The 19,186-nt window shown below is 45.9% G+C and overlaps 1 protein-coding gene across 1 annotated transcript in view; it reads right to left on the bottom strand.

Annotated features, from left to right (window-relative positions):
- Positions 1–1,283: 1,283 nt before the first annotated feature.
- Positions 1,284–19,186, bottom strand: part of LOC125639126 (acyl-CoA (8-3)-desaturase) — a 31,007-nt gene continuing 13,104 nt past the window's right edge. The window contains exons 6-12 of the mRNA XM_048855666.2: positions 14,038–14,098; positions 12,782–12,855; positions 12,119–12,216; positions 11,471–11,567; positions 10,739–10,818; positions 10,378–10,503; positions 1,284–6,895 (exon numbers count right to left, since the gene is read on the bottom strand). Of these exons, the coding sequence (XP_048711623.1) occupies positions 6,844–6,895; positions 10,378–10,503; positions 10,739–10,818; positions 11,471–11,567; positions 12,119–12,216; positions 12,782–12,855; positions 14,038–14,098 (588 nt within the window). The 3' untranslated portion in view covers positions 1,284–6,843. The remainder of the gene's footprint in view (positions 6,896–10,377; positions 10,504–10,738; positions 10,819–11,470; positions 11,568–12,118; positions 12,217–12,781; positions 12,856–14,037; positions 14,099–19,186) is intronic.

Genomic DNA, 19,186 nt, shown 5'->3' on the forward strand with positions numbered 1-19,186 from the left:
TTGCAGGTTGTGGGACTGGGTTCAGACCTGGATCTGTGTTTGTGGCCGTCAAGCATGTCTGGCACAACAAGGTAGGGCTCTGAAGTCCCAAGCTGACAGGGAAAGCAGGGGCAGTAGTAGTCTTGGCACATCAGTTGGCAGCCCCAAGGGAGTTTCTGTGATCGAACCCGTCACAGTGTATATGGGGCAAAGGAATGTTTTAAAGACACTGTCGCTTTAAGTGTAATTATTTTCTGTCTCTGGGAAAGGGAAGATTGTTAAAAGGCTGATTGTACAATTATGCAGGCCAAAGAGGGCTGCACAAAACTTGGCAGCTGTGTAGGTGCTCAAAAATGTCTGGGAAAGCTAATTTTGTGGGACTGTCTGGACAGAAACTAGAAGGCTGGGTAGGTGGAAGTGGCAGGGGGAAGCTGGGGGTGAGCTACGAGAAGTTGGGTTTGTGAGGTTGGAGGTTTGGAAAAACTGAGGGTGTACTTAGATTTGTGGGGGGAGAATTTGAGGGAGATGCGTGTGTGTGTAAGGGAACATTGGGTGACTGGAGGGGGGATATTGAGGAAGCTGGAGGGGGTCTGGGGTGGCTGGGTCCCCTGGACCTCCCTTCACTTGCTGCGGCTTGCTTGGTTCTCCCCACTGCTCTACCCCTGCACAGATCCAGCAGAGGGAGCAGTGAGACAGATGCTGTAGGACTGCAGGCACCACAGTGGCCTCTGGTGGCTCTGAGCTGTATATGCAGGCTATTCAACCTGAATGTGGGACAATCAGATAGGTCTATGCAAATTAAGAGGCTGGGTTGGAGTGACAGTGCAATTTCTTAAGGGCCCCACACAGCTCAAGAGGGCCCCACATTGTGGAGATACTGCAGTTAGGACCACTGATCCCCCATTATTCCTGCTTTGGGTTCCCAATGGACTAGCACCGGCTCTGGTGGCTTGCATGTATCAGTGCAAGGTTCATACGAGGTGCATGAAATTGAGTAGATCTGCTCTTCTGCTAGATTTCAGTTTCTGCTAGAGTTAATAGGGGTGCAATATAAAAGCCTGATTGTAGTAGGCCAGAAATATTAACGCTTGTTTGATATTGTAGCTTAACAGACTAGGGTAGCTCTTTAAAGTAGGGATAGGTGATAGCTTATAATATTTTGCTATTTTTTTCCATTATAAATTCTGAAATAAAAAGCTACAAGCCCATTTTCCCCACTTAATGGCATCCTTAACTAGTTCAGTTGTTTTCAGTATATAATTACCCTGCAATCATTATAGATTCAAAACAGTATCAAACTAACACACAGCAAAGAATGGTTATTTATTGCTACTACAAGTTACATACACTACGAATTACAATTTTATGCAATATATTGTATGCTTGTCCTCCACAAACATGTCAATTTAGATCCATCATATGTCTTTGGTGGTGGTGGTATATTTCCTTGTATATTGCAATACAATATTAAAAGTGTGTGTGGGAGAGGGGGTAAGAATTCTCATTTTCTGCCTGAAGAGAAGGTTATTCACTCTGTGCAGTAACTGAAGTTCTTTGAGATGTGTGTCCCTGTGGGTGCTTCACTTCAGGCGTTGTGTCCCAGGACCCAGATTGGAGATTTTTGGTAGCCGTGCCTGGTCAGGGTGTGAATGCACAACAGCCGTCTCGTAATGCCACTGGCACGTCATCTAGTGCTCGTGCATCCTGACCCCCTCAGTTCCTTCTCTACTATAGAGTCCTTAAAGCAAACTCCAAAGTAGAGGGGAGGAGGGTGGGTAATGGAGCACCCACAAGGACACACATCTCGAAGAACCTCAGTTACTGCACAGGGTAAGTAATTGTCTCTTCTTCTTCAAGTGCTGTCCCTATGGGTGCTCCACTTCAGGTGAATGTAGAGCAGTGCCCTCACAAGGATGGAAGGGACTTCGGATTGAGGTTCATTGCTGAGGCTAGTACCATGAGGCCTCGTCTTGTGTCTGAGCTTGAACCGAGATTAACACATAGTGGTTTGTGAATGTGTGTTTGGAGGCCCAGGTGGCCGTGCTGCATACGTCTAGAATGGAAATGTTGTGTAGGAATGCTATGGAGGTAAATAAAGCTCTTGTTGACTGGGTTCTGATGCCTGGCAGGGCTTCAGGGTTGTATAGTGAATAGCACATGTGGATACAGCTAGATATCCATTTAGGTAATCTTTGCATGGATATGGTAGAGCCCTTAGACCATTCTGTTGTTGACACAAAGGGCAGGGTGATTTTCAGAAGGGTTTTGTTCTGTCCAGGTGAAAAGCTAAGACACAGCGCGCATCCAACATGTGCAGGGTCGCCTCATACGTGTTAGTGTGTGGGTCTGGATGAAACGCACATACATGGATTGGTTGGTTTAGGTGGAATGAATACGAAAATTTTGGCAAAATTTAGGGTGTGTTCTAAGTATTACTTTATCCTTGAAGAATATGGCATATGGGGAGTGAGACATGAGAACCTCTATCTTGCTGACTGTCCATGCTGATGTAATAGCAACCAGAAATGCCACTTTCATATATAAATGAAGTAATAGGTATGTCGCTAAAGGTTTGAATGGGGCTCTGGTTAGCCTTTGGAGCACAAGGTTTAAGTCCCATGCTGGTGTGAGTTCTTGGATGTCTGGGTACATGTTCTGTATGTCTGTTACAAATAGTTTAGAAATGAGAAAATATTGAGGTCCCGTCTACCTCTTGATGGAAGGCTGTGATGGCAGCAAGATGAACTTTAAGCAATCTCATAGCAAGTCCTGAGTTCTTTAGGGATAATAAGTATTCCAGTATTAGTGGAAGCGGTGCCTGTCTTGCAGATATTTGTTTGGTCTGGCACCATAAAAAGAATCTTTTCCATTTTTGGAGGTAAGTAGTATGTGTGCTATGTTTCCTGCTGTTTATTAACACTTGTTTTACTTGTTCTGAGCAGGTTAGTTCATTGCATTGGAGCCATGCTTTCAGCTGAAGTCTCTCCGGGTCCGGATGGAGGACTTGAGTGTCATTCTGAGAGAGAAGATTCTGTAGACGAGGGAGAGTGAATGGTGTGCAGATCACTATGCGTGACAGGTAAGGGAACCAAGTCTGTCTAGGTCGATACTAGGAGGATTATTTTGGCCCTCTTGGTTCATATTTTGTGTATTACCCTGGAGATCAGAGGTATCAGTGGGTATGCATATAGGAGGGGAGCATTCCATTTGATGAGAAAGGCATCTCCTAGGACTCATGCTCCCAGTCCTGCTTGTGAGCAAAACTTTGGGCACTTTGTGTTTACTAATGTCGGGAACAGATCTATGTGTGGGGATCCCATACATGAAATGTGTTGTAATATTTCGTTGTTCATTTCCCATTTGTGTTCTTGGGGAAACAGTCTGTTTAATGTGTCCACCATTATGTTCAGTTGACCTGGGAAGTATGCTGTGGTAATAGTGGTGGTTTTTTTTATGAACTAGTTCCATAGTTTTAAGGCCTTGGTGCATAAGGAGTGGGATCGTGCTCCACCATGTCAGTTTATATATAACATACATGCAATGTTGTCCATCAGGACGCTTGTCGTTTTTCCATGTATAATAGGGAGAAAATGTAGGCAGGTGTTGCGGACCATGTGTGATTCAAGCAGATTGATGTGTAAGTGTGTTTCTGTGGGAGACCATTTGCCTTGGATTGTATGTTGGTTCAGGTGAGCTCCTCATCAGATCAGTGAAGCCACTGTTGTGATTTGTATGGGTGGTGGATCTTATTGAAACGGGATGCCTGAACAAAGGTTTATTGGGTTTGTCCACCATCGTAGTGACCTCTGGGGTCGGTGTGAGTCTTTTGTTTAGAATGTGCTTCTGTGGGATGTATACCAAGCTCAGCTGTCCTTGGAGGCAGCACATGTGTAGTCTGGTGTGTGTTACAATGAAAGTGGTAGCCGCCATACATCCCAAGAGTTGTAGGCAGGTGCATGTAGATACCCACGGGCTGTCTGAGACCACTGATATGAGGGAGGTCATTGCTGTGAATCGAAGCATTGGCAATGATGCTTTGGCCTCCACTGAGTCCAGGTGCGCTCCTATGAAGTCAATTGTTGTACTGGAGTTAGAGTAGATGGATGGTAATGTGAAAATACACATTTTGTAGGTCCAGAGCTGAGAACCAGTCCCCCTTGTCCAGCGTAGGGATGATAGTGTACAGGGTGACCATTTTGAATCTGTGGGTACAGATACCTTTGTTGCGTTTCCTGAGATCAAGAACGGGTCTCCATCCTCCATTTTTCTTTTGGGTCAAGAAGTAATGGGAGTAGAACCCCTTCCCACAGTGTGTCCTGGAATGTGTTCCACAGCACCTAGCTGTACAAGATGGATTACCTCTTGCTGAAAAAGATGCTCGTGAGAAGGGTCCCTGAAGAGGGATGAGTAGGTGGGATGGAGACGAAAGTACGATCTGATTACACCATCTCTATCTCTAGTACCCAGTGATCTGTGGTGATGGATGCCCACGCTCGATAAAATGGCCGTAGTCAGAGGCCAAACATCTGGATAGGTTGTGTAATATGTGCTGACTGCCGTGGGAGGTCGATCAGACCCTTGATCAAATCTTCAAAATTGCATCTTGGCCGGTGGTGCGTATGATGCAGTTGACTGGGACTGAGGTGGTCAGCATCTCTGGGGACGATGTCTTTGGCGTGAATTCTCGAAAGGTCTCTGTCTGTGAACCAATGTGTCCCTCTTTCGGTTATAAGGTTGGTATCTCCTGGGTCTATTGGGGGTATATCTATGCCCACAGTTCGGAGCGTTGTTCGAGAGTCCTTCACTGAGTGTAGGACTTCGACAGTCTTTGCGGAAAATAATTTTTCTCTGTCAAAGGGAAGGTCTTTAATCTGGAGGTACTCGGGGATTCTGGAAGATTGTAACCAGGATGCCAGTCTCATGACTATAGCTGTAGCCGTCGCGTGAGCGGCCACGACCATGACATCAAGGGATGCTTGTACTGCAGTCCTCGGAGACAGGCATAGCGTCCTTACATGAAGTGCAGTGTTTAAAACCAGGGGAGCCTGGCATTTTCATTGTCCAATTTTGTCATAGTACAAGGAGATAGAAACTGAGAGGAGAGCTTTCAGAGTGTAAAAAAAACCAAACCAAACCAAAAAAAACCACGCAGGAAAGTCTAAGTGGTTAACTGGAAACCTAAGATTAACTATGAACTAACTGCTGGGAACTCAACTTAGCAATAACTATTTCTAAATATTTTCTAGGTAAATTTCTGACACTGCTGTTGGAGCTCTCTCTGCAGCCGAGGACAGTTGAGAAGGAACCGAGTGGGTTGGGACACAAGATGGCTACTGCGCACATGCGCCCTGATCAGGCACTGCTCCTAAAAATCTCCAATCAGTGGCGCTGGGGCGCACCGACACCTGAAGTGGAGCACCAACAGGGACAGCACTCGAAGAACTGTATTTATGAGGACCCCTTCAGAAGCACGTAACACAAGAAACAACTAGGTGTAATACACTGTAGGCAGCATATGTGCATCATTGGCTCAACTTGATGGAAAGTCAGGTATGTATCATAAGCCTTAATACTGCTACATTTAATAAAGATTCTCTAAATGCTAGGGGCTTGTGATTGTGGAGTAGAATGATGCAAGTTCCATTTCTGCTGACAGCTGTTAAGTCTGGGGGAACTTGGATCTGTTATACAGTCCATTACAGACAGAAATGATTCAGCTCTATTCATTGGCCAAACACCCATGTTCAAATTAGCAACCCTTTTTTTTACTTTCTAAGAGAAGCCAGGGAGACAGCACCACTCAGCTGCAACTTTGGGAGTCCCTTAAAGCTTCAGGTAGCACCATATAGGTAAGCACTAAAAGCCACAGTATTGATGTGTCTGTGACATCTTTTACACCTTATGATACAACAAAAATGAAATCACTCTACCATATATCTTCCTCTGAGTCTTGCAAGACTCTTTCTCCTAAAATACCTCTAGAGGTTTAGCTTAACAGCCTAACTAATGGACTGGGGATTCCCCTGGACTAATGTATATCCTTATCACACAAGTAATATCAGTATTTGCTCAATTAACCCTTTTATTCAACTGAATTTGCCTCAGGCAGGGGAGAAACTGCTTATACTCTTTTCACTGGAAATTGCAAATGGACAACTAACCTGAGATCGAAGTTCTCTACTTGTTTTACACACACACACATATATGTGGTCCACTGAACATGCCATATCAGCTCTAGTCTCATGTCTATGCTCTTGTATACTGCCTCTGGTTTCATGGCTAATCCTGCTTGGTGTTTTCACCTCTATGGTCTTGCATCCATCCCCACCCTGAGTTTTGGCCCCTCTAATCTCATGTCCACACTCTTCGGTCTCGCATCCACTTTGTGGTTACATACTTAGTTTATAGATTTTAAATGTATACTGTAGTCCTTGAAGGCTCTTCCTTCTTTTTCTCAGCACTGGTTTTTCTCCTTATTTCTCCACATTCTCCCTCACCCCAGAAAGTTTTACACTGTCCCCATTTTCACTTTGACTCTGTCACACTAGGAAGAAGCTGGATAGGATTCACTGCCACATTCACCGCAAGGAAAATGTCAGCAGAGAAGGGCTGCGGTTCCCATTGCTAAAGCCACCTTTCCCGTTGTAAGGTTAACCCCTAGTGGTCCCCATATACCCATACCACACCTTATAGAGGTAGAATAGGAGAAAAAGTGTACTATAAAACCCCACACTCACACTGGAACTAAGTCCACCAGCCCTCCCACTGCAGCAGCTAGGCCCACTCATCTCCCTGAATCTGCTTGCTCTCCTCTGCTGTGTACTACATCTTCATGGCAATCAATCCCATGGGAGTTGCTGCTGCTTATCCATGCAGATAGGCATCAAGCCAGAGTTCCCCCGAATCCTTCAGAGAGCTGCAGAGGGGAGAGAGTTAGAGCCCAATTAGTCAGCAAAGGAGACTGAACATAAAATCAAGAAAAAAAATTACAGGGGTGAGACAGAACGCAATAATCTAGTGTGAAGCCCCATCTCCCCTGTTGAACTCTGGAAGGACAAGAGGTGATGGGCTCAGAGCATGCGTGACAGCATTCAGCCACTGGACTACCTGAGAATGCTTCCTCACAATATGAAGCTCTTTCTGAGGTTTCTACAGAGCTTTCTAGGCCATTTTGCCACTGCAGACTGAGAAGTACTGATGAGGGAAGCACATATACCAAAGTGCCCAGAGGAAACAAAGCATCAGAGCTCTGACACTCTCCAGTGAGAGAGAGATGGGGCAGGAAGAAGAAATAAATTTTCACTACTGCTTAGAAACAAACCCAAACATGTAAAATAAAGTTGAAATCAATACAGGCAAAAGAAGCCTGAACCTCAGCTTTTTCCACTGGGAGAAAGAACTCTGCTGAGCTGTTTTGAATACCCACACCGACCAAAGTGCAGCCCAACAGTGATAGGGGCTGATATCAAGATCCAGAGAAATCACACTCTTCCTCCGAGGGATTAGGTGAATGCTAATAGAGAGCCCATATACAAACCAAACCAAAGTAAATTTAAAAGACCAGTGATAAATCGAGTACAAACTTACTCAATAGTAGCACATTATTGTACATCTAAATGGTTTGCCTAAGACCAAGTCCTTGTGTACTAATCATGAAACCAAAATTATGTGGCAGGACCCCTTAATTCTGCCCCTTTGTTTGTCCATTTTAGGCATTGAATGAGGCAAGGGTCTGGGGCAGGGGGGACTGTATGTGATCATGCAATTAAAGACATCATCTTAATGCATATGGAAAAGATTACAGAACTATGGTTGTACATTCAACTGCAAATTTGGTATTTCCTAACTTTCAAGTTCTTGACTTTGCAAACTAACTAATCTTTTCATGAGGTTGTGTGTGTGTGTGTAATTTCCTAGGTTTTTCTTAAAAAGAAAGGTAAAACACAAATTCCATTATGTGCAACTCTAATAACCTACATCCCTCCTCCAAAACCCATCATGAATGATCAAGAGGGTTTGAGCCCTAAACCTTCACAGGGCATCACAGGATATTATTACTCAAGTTACCGAACTAACAACATTAACTGGCAGCAGGAGAACGTAGTTTTCCCAGAAGAGGGAATAGGGGGACAACCCTGTCCCTCTCCCCTTCTTCCGCAAAGTTGGAGTAGCTCTTGACCCATGTGTTCCCACACAGGAGGGACTGGCCACTGTTACCCTGTGCTGGGTGAAGGATAGTGCTTGGAGAGAGCCCAGCCTCTGCCTTCCTTCCTGTAGGGGGGAGTTGGGGGAGCTTCTGGCCCATGTGGGGCCTCAGTAAGTGTAAATGGGCCACTGGGGTGGGGGGCGAGAAGCTTTAGGAGAGAGACAGCTGCTGGCTGGCTGGCCATACCATGCCACCCTTACTTCTGTGCTGCTGCCTTCAGAGCTGGGCACCCGGCCAGCAGCTGCCACTCTCTGCTCTGGCTTCAGAGCTGGTTAGCAGTATATGTACTTGTGTGGTGGGAGCCATGGGGGAGGGAAGGCAGAGCGTAAACGACTACAGACACAAAGAAGCGGGGCACGATAAAATAAGTTTGAGAACCACTGCTTTATAATGGAACATGCTGGGCAATGTAAGAAGAGGGATTACTACCAGCTCCCCCGCATAATTATTCACATGCAGTACACACACACAGAGCTTTTATATAGAATGCTTGTAACAGGAGGTGTTTGTCCTCACTGTCTCTTGATGTTCTTTTAAGGGTAGCAGTATGGAACCAGGAAACCCACTGAACTCCCCTTATGGAGAAACACAGAAGAAATGGACAAACACAGAGAAGAAAGATTCAAAGACAGGTGGAAAGAGCTGGAGGAGGGTAAAACAATGGACATTCTGTAGATTTATGCAATGTGAACACACAAGGGGACTTGCATAATATCATTTGCTGCTATTTGCACAGCCACCTAGTTGTATCATACGAACCTAGGCCTAGACTGGAAGCTATGATCTAGAAGTGAAAGACTCAGTATCCCATTCTAAGGCAGCGGTTCCCAAACTTTTTGCCGTCGTGACCCCATTTTAATTAATTATTTCCTTCCAGGACCCCAGACAACATGGAGGATACTATTTTGAAAAGCAAAATGGGTGTCCTCTGCACAGTACGACCTTGCATAAATGGTACTTGTGAGGTCACGCCATATGGGGGGTGCCATTTTGTTCTACCAAATTGCATTTTCTGCATTGCATGATCCTGTATGTATTATGCATGCACAGTCACAATGTGCAGACCAAAATGGTATCCTCCACACACTAGGATCGCTGCAACTGACGGAAGAATCCCATGCACTGCTACAGCCTAGGGACCGAATGGCGAGGCAGCAGTTCTGCAGAAAAGGACCTAGGGGTTACAGTGGACGAGAAGCTGGATATGAGTCAACAGCGTGCCCTTGCTGCCAAGAAGGCCAATGGCATTTTGGGCTGTATAAGTAGGGGCATTGCCAGCAGATCGAGGGACGTGATCGTTCCCCTCTATTCAACATTGAGGAGGCCTCATCTGGAGTACTGTGTCCAGTTTTGGGCCCCACACTATAAGAAGGATGTAGAAAAATTAGAAAGTGTCCAGCAGAGGACAACAAAAATGATTAGGGGACTCGAACACATGATTTATGAGGAGAGGCTGAGGGAACTGGGATTGTTTAGTCTGCGGAAAAGAAGAATGAGGGGGGATTTGATAGCTGCTTTCAACTACCTGAAAGGGGGTTCCAAAGAGGATTAATCTAATCTAGACTGTTCTCAGTAGTAGCAGATGACAGAACAAGGAGTAATGGTCTCAAGTTGCAGTGGGGGAGGTTTAGGTTGGATATTAGGAAAAACTTTTTTCATTAGGAGGGTGGTGAAGCACTAGAATGCGTTACCTAGGGAGGTGGTGGAATCTCCTTCCTTCAAGGTTTTTAAGGCTTGACAAAGCCCTGGCTGGGATGATTTAGTTGGGGATTGGTCCTGCTTTGAGCAGGGGGTTGGACTAGATGACGTCCTGAGGTCCCTTCCAACCCTGATAGTCTGTGATTCTATGAACCCTGTCTGCTGATGGTGTGATTGACTCACAATCTTTAATGTATTTGTTCTCAATATACCCCTGAGAGCCCTATTAGCCTATTTTACAAATGGGGAACTGAGGCACAGAAAGGCAAAGTGACTTGCCCAAAGTCACTGAGGAAGTCTGGCAAAATAAAAATTGAATCTGGGTCTCCCAAGTCTTAGGCTAGTGCCCTAACCACTGGGCCATCTTTACTGTGAGTCATTCACAATCTTGAGTCATCCAGTCCCAACCCACCTATATCCTGCATCCCTCTGTCTCAACACCTGACCCCATCTTGCCAGCAATTATTGCACCAACTCTTTCTGTTCATACTTACCGCAAAATGTCTGCAAAGCCAGTGAGCAGAGGCTTGCTCTGGTACTCGATGTCATGTTTGGCACATAGTGACTTCACCAGGGGGGCCACCTTCCAGTAGTTGTGTCGTGGCATCCTAGGGAAAAGACTGTGGAGAGATAATGAGGCTGTTTCAATAGGATCTAAACTCTTCAGTGCTCTGCAGAAATCCCATCCCTCCCGCAGGGGCCAGTACTCACTGGTGCTCCATTGAGAATTCCTGCCTTTTTTGCTGGATGCATTACCTAGTGGTGCCCCTGGGAGTTCCTTCCCCCTCCTGCTGAGACCCATTGCCACTCGTGCCCCCTGGGAATTTCCTCTCCTCCTGAGGTGCCTATACTCACTGATGCTCGATTTGGAAGTTCAGGTGCCCAGTTAACCAGTCGTTGAACAGGGACTGATCCACGTTGCATGTCGCCAGGAGCTAGGGGAGAAAAAGAGAGAAATGAGCATAGATCTATGGAAGTGGATTAATTGGTACCAACCCCTGACCTCCACTTTCCTCTAACTTGAGCAGGGTTGCCTGGGGGTGGTGTGGAGATTACAATTCTTTGTTCATTAGAACAGGGAGACCAGGCCTAGGTGAGAATGGCATGCTAGGATATGGAATAGTTACTGCATTAATCAGGTCCTCACTCAGTAGGAGTGACATGACCTCGACAGTTGGACCGGCATAGACCTGTCCTCCCACTCCTTATCTCATATCTTCTATTGGGGAAAAATGGCCACAGGATCAAGGAAGCAGAAGGGAGAAAACTATCAGAGCCTCTTACGCAGGGAGAACTGTATGTGAGTACTCTGGATCAGGCAGCTTCTACCTGCCAATCTCTTTGCTTCCATGTCTATATGTTCTCATTCTGGTTTTTACATCAATGCAGTCTCATCTAACCCCCAGTCAGTCCAGGCTTCATTCCCACACCTTCCCACACAGATGATCACAAGTCTCCTCTCCCAATATCTCATCATCCATGGGCTCCTTGTTGACCTTTATCCCGACTGCAAAATTTCATGTATGCTCCCTGTGTCCCTGACCTGGGATTCACACCCACAGACCCTGGTAAAAGATTGTCTCTTACCTGTGTAGAGAACCAGTCCATATTGTTATCATAATCAATGTGCATAGGGATGTGGTTCAGTTGTGATATCCAGGTAAACAAGATACTCTCTAGGACGCTGTGCAGATACAGACAAAGCAGTCATTGCCACATACAGTCACAGCAGATAGAGACTCACATCAAGCCAACCCAAGAACTGCGACCCAAGCCAAATGTTGCCAGATAAGACCCCAGTCCAAACCGGCAACAGATAAGTAACTGGCCACCTCATCCAAAGCACTGACTGCTCAGTAAAATGCCCATGCAAACTCGCAATGGCCAGTAACATGCCTGCAATCTCAAACCAATGTCTGCCTGGTAAAGCACTTTCTGGTTAGTAAAAGGCCCCCTCAGACCCACCAGAATGAGTGGCTACCAAGTATAACTTCTCTCTTATGTTCCAACCAGTGAGTTGTCAGTAAAAGGCCCCCACAAAAGTGAGGGCAATGTATGGAAAACATAATTTGTACGCTTATAAGAGAGAAAGCAATGATAGGGAAAGGGAGAAAAGCAGTGGCCAGAGGCAATCACAGATGGGAAGGAATGCACTATGAGGGCAGAGAAGAGGGGTCAGTCAGTCAGGTGTGAGTACCAGTAGGCAGAGGGAGTCATGGCTAGAATGAGGATTACTTGAGCAGCAGGAGGAAACCCAGGACACCTGTCACTCCCAGTAAGGGCTCGAAGAAAAGAAAGAATCGGATGAAGTAGGTCAGAGTCCAAGCTAGTTCCTGTGAGACAGAAGGAGAGAAACCTTCATCAGGACAGCAGTTTACAGCAGAACAGTACCTCACCACCATCCCGCAATGGGAGGAATAGAAGCCCCAAATCCCCCCATGTAAGGCTCACTCTGTGTCTATCCTTTGCAGCTCTCCTCAATTCTCCCATATCAGTGAGGATACAGCTTGGGAAGTTTCCTTGTAACCTGCACTAATGGTCTATGTATTGTGGATTTCCCCCATTACCTCACACCAGAGAGAGTGCCCAGCCTGAGAAACCTCACCCAGAAAGGCCCACTCACTGTTCCTGCACTATAGCTTCCCTCAACTTCCGTGGAGTAGCAGGAATCCAGCTCAAGAAATCAATCCTCTAAGCCTCACTGGCTGCCCCTGCATTCTAGTTCCCTTTCACCACCTCAGAGCAACATGAATCCAGCCCCAGAAAATGCCTTGGATCCATATGCTGTAATTCCCCTCCACCATTCTAGACAAACAAGGGCCTGGTCCTAAAACCTCCTCAGGTAGAAGAGCAGCTGCCTGTTTGCAAAGGTTTGTGGGAAATGCTGAGTGCACTTACCCTCCATAGTTTGCGCTGGAATATGAAGTACAAGGAGTAAAACTGGAACACTGGAACCACAAGCAGGGGCATAGCTGGAGAAGAAAACAAGAAGAGTAGAGACATTAACAGCCTCACCTAGTTAATGAACACCCTGGAAACCAGAATGAAAGGAGAGCTCTGTGCAGTGCTCATCACCAAACTATGCTTCCAAGAGATTTCGCTCCTCATCTTCCTTCCTTACTCTTCTCCTCACTCCCCTTCCTTTCTCCCTCCATTTTATACATTCAGAGGCCAGCAATCTGTAGACAACTCTCAACTTGTGCCTGCTTCCAACTGAATGCAAATCGTACCATCTCCCTGCACCTGAGAGTCAACAGGTGAACCTGATGCTACACACCATCTTTCTGAACTCATCAGTGCTTCTGAATACCCAAATAGCTACAGCAGTGAAATTGCACTCTTCTATCCACTGGTAGCCTGGAGAGTGCACTCCTTTTGGTCAGATTTGGACTTGGTCATGATGATCCACATTTTCATGACCTCCAGGCTTGACTTCTGTAATGCAATATATCAGAATGAGCACAATATCCTGTAAAGTGTTCCAGCTGGCTCGATATGTGTGTGGGTTGCTGCATTTTAACACAGACCATGGACAGTGCATGACTCTGGCACTACACTGTATGCCAGCTCCCTGTCAAATACTGAATGAAGTTCAAGGTTTTGATCCTGATCTTTAAAGCCCTCCATTGTATTGTTCCTATCTCCCTGACAGCCCATCTCACTCTCCATAATCTCCACCTTGCATTAGAGCTACATTTGTCTGTAATAATGGAATTGTCAATCACCTCAGCAGCACCTCTCCACCTCTGGACAGAGACAAAGACTCTTCTGAGTAATAACATTTGTATCTATAAGGTGCTCAGATAGCATAGTGACGGTAGGGAATAGATGGATTCTCCCTCCATCCCCTCCCCATCTCCTCTCCTCCATGACTACTCCTTAGTTTCCTTTAATCTGTCCCTCTCATTTTATCTACTTCTTCTCAATTACCCTCATCTCTCCTCTCTTTGCTTTCACCTTTTTGCCATTGCTGTGTGTCAGTTGCTTTAGCACATGAGGTGACAATTTCAGCCATGGATTGTGTACCCCAAGCACTGTAATCTCCTATAAGGCTGTCGTGGGAGAGAAGTCCTCTCAACCCCTGGGATTATTTAATGTAGGAGTTGGTGGTGATCGTTAGACAAGGACCTATTGGGCAAAGCAGGTGTACTCACTGATGATGAAATAATTGTGCTGATGATTGTAAGGCAGAAACTTCTTCTTCTTCATGCCGAGCTGTAAAAAAGAAGGGATCACGGCAGGTCAGCTGAGCAAGAGAAACGCCCACTCAAATTTCATTGCCTCCTCCTCCTCGAGATACACCTGCTCAGAGATCTAAATCCATTGAATTACAACAGCATAAGGAAGATCAGAAGAGGCCTCATTACATCATTATATACTATTTCACACACAGAAAAGGAGTACTTGTGGCACCTTAGAGACTAACCAATTTATTTGAGCATAAGCTTTCGTGAGCTACAGCTCACTTCATCGGATGAAGCTCACGAAAGCTTATGCTCAAATAAATTGGTTAGTCTCTAAGGTGCCACAAGTACTCCTTTTCTTTTTGTGAATACAGACTAACATGGCTGTTACTCTGAAACCTGTTATTTCACAAACAATGCAATATAATAAACATGTTCCCTACAATCTCAAATACATACATGTAGCATCTTGTAATTTTTTTTTCCACTCTTGCATACTTAATGTCAGTGACATACTGGTCCAGAAACTTTACACCCAAAATTGTCTTCTGTCTAAGGAGCATATTCTAGAAGAAGATATAAGACCAGGTGGCCTTATAGAAAAACCTGAAGGAGGGCGCCAATTGGGAGGAATACTTCACAAGATTCCAGTTGAGGAGTTTTCTCCAAATTCTTCCTTTATGATGCAGGGTTCACCATCCCTCCAGAAGAAACTGGAGGTTCATAAATTGTGGATATTGGAGATCTGCTGGCAGCCATTGTCACAACCCAATGGCCCCCATCCTCAGGGTGTCCCCTGGGGAAGCAAATCAGAATTGTACGTTGCTAACATGGTTAAAGGCATTGAAAAGTATTCTGGGAAAGGTTAAAGGTGTGAGTTCCTTTGCAGATTGCAAAAGGCTGAAGAGAGAGGAAAAGAGAAAAGAATGGATTAACTTGACAATTCAGCTAGGCTCGAAGATAAGGGGCGAAACTGCCGCTCAAGGCCAACGCACACACAAACAAGCTCCCTGCTGCTAAACAACCAAAAGCCTGTGGGAAAGGAGAACTGAACCAAACAGACCTGAAAGGGGGGTTCAAAACTAATAAGAATGTGAAGCTCAGCAAATGGTAACATAACTGTCTCGCGACCCTGAAGCCAATGTGTTTTGAGGAAACCAAGAAAGTCTCAGAAGGCCAGTTTGGACTGGTTCCAGAGAGCACGGGAGACAAAGGTCCCTGAACAGAATGCCCCTAAAAGACCCCAGGACTTAAAACCCTCCTGAGAGCTAAAGCAAATTGGAAATCAACAGAGGACCCTAAATGACCCGTGCACGGAACAAGAACTCCTGTCCATCCTTCCCCCTCTTCTTCTTATGTTACACCCAGGCTTGGCCAGCCTCGGGTAGTGCGGGTGTGAGTATGAAAGTGGGTTAGAGCTTGGGGCACGAATGCTTTCTTCCTTCCTCTGAGTGATATGGGGAACATCCCCCCCACCAGCACTCTCTGCTGTTATTTTATTATTTTATCAATAACACTTTAAAACTCAGTTACTTGGTGTGCTCCATCATCTCCTCCCCTAACAATCCTGTGGCCTCAGCCTAATCACCTGACACCTCAGGCAGATTGCGAACAAAAATCTGTCACACCATCACCATTTGTGCTAAGGCCCTGTGCCTCCACACTAGCTCTGCTGCCCCTGCTCCAACTCCACCCAAGTTTTCTAGAAGAAAGGCCACCAATTTCTGCACAGAGGGGGTCTAGGTTAATGCAGTATCTGTCCACCACTTTCCCTGCAAAGTTGCTAGCACAATGCCATACCTGACCTCACCTACTGATCTCAGGACCCATGTGGAGGGGCATGTAGCTGCAGAGGTGGCCGATTTCCCCACTCTTCCATGTGAAGTGGGTGAGAATCAAATGTGAAGGGGACCCTCCATGTGCAGGTCTCAGATGCCTCATCATGATTAATGGCAATAGTGGGTATTGGCAGATCTCTCCTCCTGCTGCTAAGGATAGACTCTTGATATTCATTTGGGTTAATATGGATACCTCTACGCTGTGGCTGGGAGCGAGCTTCTCAGTGCAGTAAGACAGACATGCACTAGCTGTGCTCAAGCAGCAAGCTAAAAATAGCAATGTTGTTGTGCGCAGGTTGGGCAGTGGCTTGGGCTAGCTGCCCGAGTACTCAGGGGGGTCAGGTGGGTTTGTATTCCTGCTGCCTATGCTACCCTGACTACACTGCTATTTTTCATGCACTAGTTCAAGCAGAGTTAACGCACATCTGTCAGCCCATGCTGGGAAGCACGTAGATGTACCCTTTGTCTCTAAAAGGTCAGTGATATACACATACACACATTTGTTATAGGAAATAGAGCTTAGCTCTGTCACAGTTAAGTGATGTCACTCCAGCAGTTAATGAAGTTAGGTTGTGTGTCAAAGTTCCTCCTCTGCCTTCGTGGGTCCTGCGCTTATTGGCAGATTTGCTCGCCTCAGAGATTCACGGCAGCCCTCAGTTTAGCCACTTTTGCCAGTGGGTCAAACCTGCTGTTCACTTAGTTAACCTCATCACTGGCCAGTATGGGGAAAAGGAAGGAGAACAATCCCTGCAGTCTCTGCTGGTCCACCTAGTGGATAGGGGAACAGGCCAGGGACCTTCCCCTCTGGTGGGACCCACAGTCCAGGTCAACTTTTCCTGTATCCAATAGGAAGTTGGGGGTGGGTGGGGGGAACCCACGCCCACCCTCTACTCTGGATTCCAGCCCAGGGCCCTGTGGATCACAGCTGTCCACAGTGTTTCACGTAACACCTGTGTGATAGCTACAACTCCCTGGGCTACTTCCCCATGGCCTCCTCCCAACATCTTCAGTATCCTCACCACAGAACCTTCCTCCTGATGCCAGATAGCGTTTGTACTCCTCAGTCCTCCAGCAGCAGCATGCCCACTCACTCTCTTGCGTGCCCCACACTGACTGAAGTGAGGTCCTTTTTAAACCAGGTGCCCTGATTAGCCTGTCTGCCTTAATTGGTTCCAGCAAGTTCCTGATTGTTCTGGAACTGCCCCTGTTACCTTACCCAGGGAAAAGGGACCTGCTTAACCTGGGGCTAATATATCTGCTTTCTATCACTCTCCTGTAGCCAACTGGCCTGACCCTGTCACAGTTGGAACTGTTAGATTGGTCTATAAGGGGGAGAGGTACCAATAAGTAGCATTGTGCAAAGCTCTAATACAGTGGGTGTTAGATTGTGGCGCATGGAACACAACCAGGTGATCCACAGAGCTGCTTTTGTCACAGTGGTGAAGCACCAGGAGGCATCACCGCTTGAATACTATCTGTCTTGATTTTTATACTAAGCCCATATTTTTATGGACTTTTTTATTGCGGGGAGGCTAAGCCATATAACTGAGTGTTGCTCTTTGTCCTGAAGATAGTGAGATTTCTCATTCTCACATGTTCCACGGGTGAGAGTTCTGTCTCCAATGGTCAATAATCTCATCCTTCAAGTTGACGGTTCCATGGTACCACAGGAACATAGCAGTGAGTAGTCATAGTCTCACAGAAAGAAAAGATTCTCAGGTAACTGGGCTAATCCCTGGACAGTTTTGAATATTGGGACCAAAACTCTGCAAATCATTCTGTATTGCCTGGAGAGCCAATGCAGAGAGAGGAGCACAGAGGCAATGTGCTCTCAGAGGCCTTGGCTGATGAATAGGCAGCTTGTGCATCCTGAACCAACTGGAGCTTTTTGCGGGGTCTGTGGTTCATTCATAGATATGATGAATTGCAATAATCAAGCGTGAAGTTCACAAATGTATGGATTACTATGAACAAATCAGTGTATGACAGGACTGGATACACATTCTGACCAGTCATATATATAGATGAGGGCATTTTTAGCAGCCAGTTATTTGAGTATCTCAAAGTAGTGGGTGGGTCATTGCTTGCTAGGTAGCTGTTCATTGGCAGGAAGGGAACATGTGCAAGGGTCAACAAAGTTAGCAAAATTAATTAGCAAAGAAACAACAAAGTTCCTGTCCAGGGAGAGTGCCTGATACCCTGCTCCCAGGTGGAGAAGCTTCTCAAAGGAGGGAGAGGACTACAAAAAGAAAAGCAGGATGCCCCAAATGATCTTTCCCCTTGCTCTGCCCATGGCATTCACGACATCTGAAGAACAAAGGAAGCAGCATTGGACTATGGGAGCGATCCTAATGGAAAGAAGTTCAGCCAGTAGAACTGCTGAAGCATGTGGGGAGAGAGACTTTGCTTTGGATTTACTCATTTGTTAAATTAGGCATTAGTTGCATTTTACCTTTATTTTACTTGTAACCAACTCTGACTTTTATGCCTTGTTACTTGTGTTCACTTAAAATCTCTTTGTATTTAATAAACTTGTTTTATTGTTTTATCTAAACCAGTGTGTTTGGACTGAAGTGTTTGGGAAACTGCATTTCAGGATTTGTGCACATCATTTTCTATTAATAAAATGATAGACTTTCTATGAGCTTGTATTGTCCAGGAGAAAGCTGGGCAGTACAAGACGTACATTTCTGGAAAAAGCCTGGGATTGGGAGGGTGCTTATGTCACCCTGCAGTGTGGGTCCCACTCTAATGTCACCCTGCAGTGTGGTTCAAGAGTGGCTGGCTGCAGCACTCACACTCTATAGCTCAACGTGACTTACATTCTGAAGGCTGTGTGAGAGCAGATCAGGAGTGGTAACTACTGCAGCAAAACAGTCTGAAGGGCACCCTAGGTAAGAGGGCTGAGGTGACACAGCTGATCATCAGTCTAGATTGTATCCTGGGCATGTCACAGAGAGGAAGTAGGAAAGGGAAATTAATCTGGCGTCTTAAGGAAACAGAGGTGAGAATCAGCCCATCCTGGTGTGTGGTACACCTATCTGATATAGGCAAATGTAGGCCACAACAAAAGCTCTCCCTCATTTGCTAGTTGCCTTGTTTGCCCTGTTTTCCTTTCATCTTCTATTCTCTGTTTCTCTCTTCCTTTTTCTGTTTCTGATAGAACCCAAAGAGATTTCAGGCAGCAGATCTGTATCCCATCCTTGCCCCTTGCAAGATCCAGTGATTAGCTTGTTCCCAAACATACACCCTCCTGATTTCAGATGCTTTTAGCATCATAT

Source organism: Caretta caretta, chromosome 6 (assembly GCF_965140235.1).
Source record: "Caretta caretta isolate rCarCar2 chromosome 6, rCarCar1.hap1, whole genome shotgun sequence".
NCBI classification, from domain to species: domain Eukaryota; kingdom Metazoa; phylum Chordata; order Testudines; family Cheloniidae; genus Caretta; species Caretta caretta.